This window comes from Musca domestica, unplaced genomic scaffold, assembly GCF_030504385.1.
Source record: "Musca domestica strain aabys unplaced genomic scaffold, Musca_domestica.polishedcontigs.V.1.1 18, whole genome shotgun sequence".
NCBI classification, from domain to species: Eukaryota; Metazoa; Arthropoda; class Insecta; order Diptera; family Muscidae; genus Musca; species Musca domestica.
Genome location: NW_026712238.1, coordinates 4993952 through 5002729, shown reverse-complemented (window position 1 = coordinate 5002729; position 8778 = coordinate 4993952). Strand labels below are relative to the sequence as shown.

The following is an 8778-nucleotide window of genomic DNA, read 5'->3' as shown; positions in this document are numbered from 1 at the left end:
GAAAATGGAGGTGGGGTTAGGGTCAGAATTGAAGCATATTGTTTTTGGAGATGATAGCAAACTATTTAGGGGTTAAAATGGACCAAAAACAGGAAAAATTCCTGCTTTTGCTGTTGATCTACAGGTAACAGATGTAGACCAAACGACGTGAAATTTAGCATGGGGCTAGATTAGGGCTGAGCAAAAGTATACCAATTTGGACAGTTGTCGGACAATATTTAGCGGGTGAAGCAGACGATAACTTTTATGTAAAAAACACAAATTTTCACCAAACAGTGAATATTTTTATCCCAGCGAAATCACAAAAAAGGGACACTTCTGACTATTGCAGTGATGCTGATAACCAATATATCGGATAATTGCAAAATAGTTACAATCTGAATGTAAAAGGAATTTATGTTAGTTATTCCGCTTATGAGTCATGAACCGCTGAACTGATTTTCAGAATACTCATCAATTTGGAATGGTCTCTTGCCAGAAAAGGATAAAATCTAAGAAAATCGCGGAAAAATAAGCCGATAAAAAAGTGAATATTTTTTGTTAATTTTTTTTTTCAATGTTTTGTCATATTTTTTTTATAGCATGCGATTTTTGCAATTTGACTTACAATTTTTAATTGTCAAATTTCTAAAGTTTTTCTACACCTCGCAACACAATGTTTTGAGGGTATTATATACAGATCGCAATTATGGTCCGATTTTGCATGGGGATAGGGTTAGGTTCAGCATTAAAACCCATTGTCTTTGAAGATTTAGGGGTTCAAATGGACCAAAAAAATTAAAAATTTCCTGATTTTGCTCTCGCTCTACAGTGATTGATTTTCACAATAGAAAACCAATCGACACAGAATTTTGCATGAGAAAAGAGCTAAGTACAGGGAAGGAGTCTAGCATTTTGGATGACCATCGGATCATATTTTGTTTTGTTTTGAATACACGACGGAGTGCGTAAATATTGGGCAAATGCCCCTGGTCAAAAAAAAAAAAAAAAAAAAACTAAGGGTAACATCTGGGCAGGGCTTTATGACATTATTTTAAAAAGGAAATCTCCAAAATGGATTTGGAAGTAAGGGGACTTCCAACATATAATAGTGTTGAAGGGTATCACATGGTGGCCTCGCCCTTACTTGTTTGTTGCTATACCCTGGAAAACAAAAGGGTATTAAAAGTTTGATTGGCCCATCAATGGTATTTGTCTCCGTCCGTCTGTTAATCTAAAAAAATTAAAGGAATAGGTTCACAATAGAAGAATATTTTATACCGAAAATTTTGCACCTCTAAAGTTAGCAATTATATGAGAATCAGACAATAATTGTAAACAAAATTAAGTTCTACAATAGATTGTAGCCAAACACTGATCACAGAGCTGAAATCTAGTTTCAACCCATGCTGAATGATATTAAACACAATGCAATTAAGCATTTCTAAAGAAAAACTTAAAACTTCCGTTTTTAATATTCCAGCCATTGTGGGACAACTAATGTTCTTTAAGAAGGAAATAAATGCTTCCACAAAATGCAGAAAAATAATAATCCGCTTAACATAGAAATATGTCCTCCAAATGTTATGTTTAATTTGCAAATTTACTTTATTTACAACTGACCGAGAGAGAGAGGGAGGGAGAGAAACGTGGAGAAAATCAAAAGACTTAAGACACAAACCTTATGTTCATTTATCACAAAAATATTCACTTCATTGGCACAGCTGCAGATTTAATAGAAAAATAATACATCATCAAGAAATAAACACGTGAGAAAATTGAAAATCAAGCCACAACAACAACAATAATTTTAAAATATTTATTTAAAGCTCCTTATGGGCATGGGGAATCTTAAATTGACTGGAAATTAATTGTATGTATGTGATGGCTATGAGATAAAAGTTAATAGAAAATTGAATGAACTTTGGGGATAAAGAGAGGGAGAGTGACAGAGAGCAAGAGAAAAGTGTTGAAAATTTGCAATTTGATGGAGATGATGGAGTAAAATCAACAAACAAATATTTGAATGCTCTCCAAAAAATAGCAACGTAAACAAACACCACCACCACCACCACAACAACATCTATAAAAACCCCATTTGTATTCAACATATATATTTATGTATGTGTGTGTTTCTTTTGCATTTGACAGATCTTTAGCTAACAACAAACAAACATATGGACTTTTGTGAAGTGTATTGTGATTATTCTCATAAACAACGAAAGAAAATAAATCTTCATTATTGTATGAAAAATCACGAATTCATCAACTGGTTACAGAGGTAAACCACAGAAAATAAAATAAAAAAATAAAAAAAAAATTAACCAAACAACAAAAAAAGAGAAGAAAAAACAACACAACCTAAAGAAAAACTGCGGGTTGTTGAAGTTTAAAATATATAAACCCAGGGCAACTGTAAACTTACTTGTCTACCAACGAAGCCAGTAATTGCATGTACCACAAACACAGCTCTATCAAACATCCAGCCAGCAGCGGATAAACACAGCTGTTATTGCAGCAGCAGCGGAGGCAACAGCAGCCATCGCTTACATAGTTCAACAACATTTGACGTGTTGCCGCGCAATATGTAGTACGTCGTCATTTGGCGCATTCAACTGAATTTACATAATTTAAAAAAAAGGAAAATAAAAACAACAATCGCCATCAACGAATATCAGCAGCAAATATTGAGGGAAGAGGAAAAATTTCACTCGATACTTTTTAATCAAAAATTTCGAATATTGAATACATTCACTGTAATCATATCATAATAACAATAGATAACGGCTCTGGGGCCCTTATGAATATGTTATTAACCCTCATATTGGCAACACTGGCACATGGTAAAAGAAAAATGTCACAAATGGTGAATAACCTTGAAATGAAGGGCAGCGAAAGAGTTGGAGGTGTATGGCTGTGGATGCTGTTGCTGATGGTCACATTGCGTGCCACAACGTGTCAAGGTAACTATTTTTCATTTTATTATTATTTATTTATTTATTTATTTTTTTTTTTTTTGAATTAAATAAGATGAAACAAACCATCTTTTCTTCAACGAAATCGGCTAAATGTTAGCGACGTTTAATTAATAATTTCTAATTTTTGTTTACATTGCTGAAATTCCTTTTTACAGATACAGGATATTTTTTATTGAGGAAATTTTAAAGACATGTAATTCTATTTTTAAAGCCCACAACACTATGTGTGGGGGTTATTATCAATTTGTTTCGATGATAAGAAAACAAACAAGTAAAAAAGCAGTAAGTACCCTCCACCATTTAGAAAGAATTTGAAATTTTTCGAAAAAGATAACATTAACATTTTAAAGATACCGAATATAGCCGTTATATTTGGGCCTGTACGACGTGCACCTACATAGGCATTGTTTGCCACAAGCCATTACCATATTCAAATTCGAAGCTTGAAATAAACGGTGAATAATGTAGCCAAAATCATCAAAATACCGTACATAGGGAGGTATCGTTAATTAGGAGCTATACGAAGACCTGGACCTGCATAGACAATTTTCTGTCACGGGCTGTAGTTTCCATTACGAACTTCAAGTATGACATCTCAAACAATTTCGTTGAGTATTGTACCTAAAATCGTCAAAATACCGAATATCGGGAGGTACTGATATATGGGGCCTATACGAAGACCTGGACCTGCAATGGCAATTTTCTGTCACAGACTGTAGTTCCCACTACGAACTCTAAATACGTAATTTGAAACTACTACGGTGAATAATGACGCTAAAATCATCAAAATACCGAATATTGGGAGGTACCGTTATATGGGGGCAAGACGTGGACCTGCATAGACAATTATCTGCCTTAGGCTATACTATCTATTTCGAACTTCAGACACCAAATTTGAAACAATTCCGGTGAATAATGTGGCTAAAATCATAAAAATACCGAATATAGGGGGGTACTGTTATATGGGGGCTATACGAAGACGTGGACTTGCACAGACAATTTTCTGTCTCAGGATGTAGTATCCATTTGAAACTTTAAACGCCAAACTTGAAGCAATTCCGGTGAACTTTTGATCCCCGGCATAGGAAACTATATTTGGATCTTCCTATCTCGACGAGCTGAGTCGATCTAGCTACGTATGTCCGTCTGTCCTTGTTATTTCCAATAAACAGCGAATATTTTTATTCCCGGCGAAATCATAAATACATTAAAATGTCATTTCTAACCGTTACATAGCGGGTACATAGAAAAATAGGTACAATCTATGTGTACAAGAAATTGGTGTAAGTTATTCCGCTTATAAGTCAAGAACGACTGATTGTGACAATTCTTACCAATTCGGAATTACCTCTTGCCAGAAAAAGATAAAATCTAAGAATATCACCCAAAAATATGGCAATAAAAAACTGAATATTTTTTGTAATTTTTTTTTCATATTTGACTGACAATTTTCAATTTCAACACTATGTTGTGGGGGTATTATATTCAGCTCGCAGTTATCGTCCGATTCTTGTGAAATTTCGCAAGCAGGTAGGTTGAAGGTCTGAAAAAAGCCAATTGTTTTAACGATGTATATTTAGGGGTCCACATGGACCATTAACATTTTCCTGATTTGGCAGTCGCTCTACGGGTCACAATTAAAAACCAATCGACGCAGAATTTTGCATGAACAACAATACGAACACGGCAGAAGTCTTGCATTTTGGAAATTGATTTTTTATGTGAAATTGCCTTGAATACCAATCTGCATGTCAGATATAGGGCAAAACAGGAGATAACATTTGTGCAGGACTATATAGCATTATGAAAAAATCGAATGAAATGGGTTCGGAATTAAGGATGTTTTCTAATATACAGGGTGAGATAAAAAAATTGCAACAAAGTCAAACGCCATAATATTTACATTTTTTTCTTAAATTTTATTGAATGAAAGCAAAAATGTCGGAAATAGCATACAATTTTAGAATAGATTTAGATTTGTTCGAATTGGTCATCTTTGGCACGAATTATGGCCTTCAAACGGCCCATGAAACCGACACACGCTGCCCGAATGTTGCTCTGCGGTATTTTGGCCCATTCCCGGTAAAGCGCTAGTTTGAGGTGATCGACACTTTGGTAATTTTTAGTGCCAACCTTGCTCTCCAAAATACTCCAGACGCAATAGTTCAACGGATTGGTATCCGGAGATTTTGGTGGCCATTGAGCGCTGGAAATGAAGCGAAGAACCCCATTTTGTAACCATCTTGGTGGCGCGTGCTGAGTGCGATGGTGCTGAGTTCTGTTGGAATATCCAAGGTCTGCGGCCAAAATGTTTGCGTATCCAAGGCTTTAATACACCCTCCAGAATATTTTCGCGATAATATTCGGAATTTATTATGATGTCTTGGTCGATTAATACGAACGGAGAGAGACCATCGGCTGTTGTGGCGGCCCACACCATCACCATAGCCGGAGCTTGAGTTTTGGTGGCCAACCGAAGGTGCACATTTTCAGCTGACCTCTTTGGCAAGTAAAAACGATCATTTTGTTTGTTTACAAACTGCTGGACAACGAATGTTTTCTCATCGGAGACAGAGAAAACCAAATTCGCCAGTTCACCAATTTCGGCCAAGCGAAACAACTCTGTAGCTCTCTTGAGTCTATTTTCTTTCTGTTGCGGTGTAAGTTCTTGCACTTTTTGGAATTTCAATGGCTTTATACCGAGCTCATTCTTCAATATATGCCGAATTGGATATTGCGACATGTTCAGCTCACGAGTCATTTTTTGGCCACTGCCACGCGGGTTTCGATCAAGTCGCTTCTTTACTTTTCCAACCCATTCTGCTGATGTTGCTGTTCACTTCTTTGACGTCAGGCTACGCTACCAATATCACGGTAATGAACGATGGTACGAGACACAAAAGATTTATTCACATTTAAATGCCGGAGTGCTCCAACGATAGCCACTTGTGGTTTTCCAGCCAAATATAAAGTGATAGTGTGATCACGTTTGAATTTCATCACGAATAACTTTTTTTCTGGAAAATTCTCACCAAAATGCTTTTGTACGCCTGTAAACAATATAATGATCTGTCACTGGAATTTTAACAGCTGTCGGACGAGTGGCTTAGAAATGACAGCAGCCTAAAGTTGGTTGCACTTTTTTCATCTCACCCTGTATGAGAAGAATATCCTCCTGTGAATCGATTTCTACTAAATTTCCCGAGGCATTTGTGCCTTTTTAATTCGGGTTTCTATTTCCCATTTACTGCACAATTAACTTGAAGTCGGATAAAGATATATATGAGAGCTATATCCAAATCTCGATTTCGGTAAAATTTGGCAAAGATATTTCTGAGCTGTATTTTATATATTTCTCTGAATATCGCAAGCAAACAAATATAACAAATCGGATGAACAATATATATGGGAGCTATAGCTATATCTGAACCGATCTTCAAATTTGGCTTACTAGTTTCTAGACTCAATTCGGTCGTAAGTGCCAAATTTCATCCCATTTGGGCAAATATTAGACATTTGGTGCACAATAAACGGTAAATCGGACGAAGTTATACATGGGAGATATATCCAAATCCGAACCGATCTCGATAAAATTTAGCAAAGGTATTTCTGAGCTGTATTTGATATATTTCTCCAAATATTGTTGTTACAGAGTGCTGCGGAGGACAAATTCAACAAATCAGATTAACAATATATATGGGAGCTATAGCTATATCTAAACCGATTTCAATCAAATTTTGCTTGCCTGTATTCAGGCCTAATCTAGTGCAAAATTTTATACAATTTGGGCTGACATTTCACGTTTGGTGCACAATATAAGGCAAATCGGAAGAAGATATTTATGGGAGCTATATCTAAATTTTGACCGATTATCCAAAATTTCATCTGGATCGGGAAAAAATGCGACCTATACCTTGTTTACAAAAATACATGGACAGACGGACGGACTCAGAATGTGATTCTATGCAGATCATCAAAAGGAACTATGGGTCTATCCCGTTTCCTCATGCCTGTTACAAACAAATGCACAAAGACATAATGACCACCTTGCGATGTAGGTTATAAATATAAATAAAGAAAAATGAAAAAGGTGAATAATTGTAATATACCAGGCTTAAGTTCTCAATTTGTACAATGAATAGCATTGATCCATTTCGATAACGGAGCGAACAGGGAAATATCAACATTTTGAAAAATACTAAATCACATAAAATGTGAATTTGGTGTCCTATTATTGTCAAACTTCGTAAACCTCTTACAAAAAATGTGATATATTGGTCCAACCTTTTGATTCCTCTTGAAAACAATCTCCTTCTTAAAGGATATATAAAATATAATCGGTTGCCCGGACTGATATTTTTTGTAAATTGTTTAAAAAATTAATTAAGACAAAAAAAAAAAAAAAAACATTTTAAAACTCCCCCACAAAATTTCTCCACACTGCATTATTTTTAAAACCATTAAAGAAGTATTTTTTGAAAATTATCATTTCATTTTCGTTTACTTTCAAAAATCGAGTCAATAAGTGTTTTAAAAGTATTCCACTTAATTTTTGCCAAACGTCTCGAAATTGAAAAGTAACACAACTTTAATGGTATATTAATTTACCAATTATAGGCAAAGCGTTCAACAATTTCGCTTTCATTATTTTGCGATACTTGTTTACTCCCCCTCCACTTATCGGCAATCTTCACACGTCACTGGGTGTAGGTTGTTGGTTGGTTTTCTTGTTTACATTGATTTTCGCATGTTCAGCAACAAAACAATTGGTTGCCAAAAAAAAAAAAAAAAAAAAAAAAAAATACATAATCTAGAAAAACACATTAAAGTATATCAGAATCAAACGGAAGTATTAACTCGTTTCACAATATCGGCTATTACTTCAGCCAACAACGAAAAAACCGCCGTAAAAAAGTTAATAAAATGAATTATAAAAACAGAAATATCTGTGATTGCCACCCTCTAATAAAAACGAGAATTGATTAGAATTTATTTATTTCATATTTCATCAAAGCAGATTGCCCCATCCGTTAATGGCTGGTGGTGTTGTTGTTTCAAAATGAAAGGAAATCCACAAATTTGTAGTTTTAATTTTTAATTGCCAAATACCGAAATCAGCTTGAAGATGATCTGGGAAAAAGAATCCACTAAAAAACCCTAAAAAAACTATTTAATCTTCAGCTGACCTTCATGGCTGGTTGAGCGGCGTTTTTTTTCGTTTTTCTTCTTCTTCTTCACAGAGAAGCCTCAAATACACCTCTTACAGCTCCCAAATTTTCACATGACGATCTCTGTGTTTTCATCGTGAATGTGCAAAAACGGAAATACATAATTTTGTCTGTTCGTTGTGTGTGCGAGCTTCTACAAAGAAGTATCAGCTACTTTATGCGTGTGTCTGTGTGTGTGTTTCCGTGCTTATTATAACCGTACCAAAAAATTATGAGAAATAGTTGTCGAAATTATTTCAAATATATTTTCATGTTTGACACATATAATTTAATTTGTAGGAAAATTATGTTTTGCCAGCAATTTAGTTAAAGCGAAACAAAAGACTTAAGACACAAGCGTGTTCTGGGCCAAACTAGTTTGGTTAGCACAATTAAGTATGGAACGTTGGGGTGTCGAAACAATGTTCGGACAGTTATGGTGGGAATACGCTTTAGAAATTTTTGTTTTTAAATGGTGAAGAAATGAATTGAAATATTCGACAAGATTCTAGCTCTAAAGACACAAAAGTCTACACCAAGGGTATAATTTTAAAGACTTTTGAGTTTCTATCAGTGACATATTCTGAGGTCCTACATTTTCCATTTTTTATATT

General features: G+C 34.9%; 1 protein-coding gene across 1 annotated transcript in view; it reads left to right on the top strand.

Moving 5' to 3' along the window:
• Positions 1–2130: 2130 nt before the first annotated feature.
• Positions 2131–8778, top strand: part of LOC101890697 (sushi, von Willebrand factor type A, EGF and pentraxin domain-containing protein 1) — an 89804-nt gene continuing 83156 nt past the window's right edge. The window contains exon 1 of the mRNA XM_020034777.2: positions 2131–2942. Within this exon, the coding sequence (XP_019890336.1) occupies positions 2780–2942 (163 nt within the window). The 5' untranslated portion in view covers positions 2131–2779. The remainder of the gene's footprint in view (positions 2943–8778) is intronic.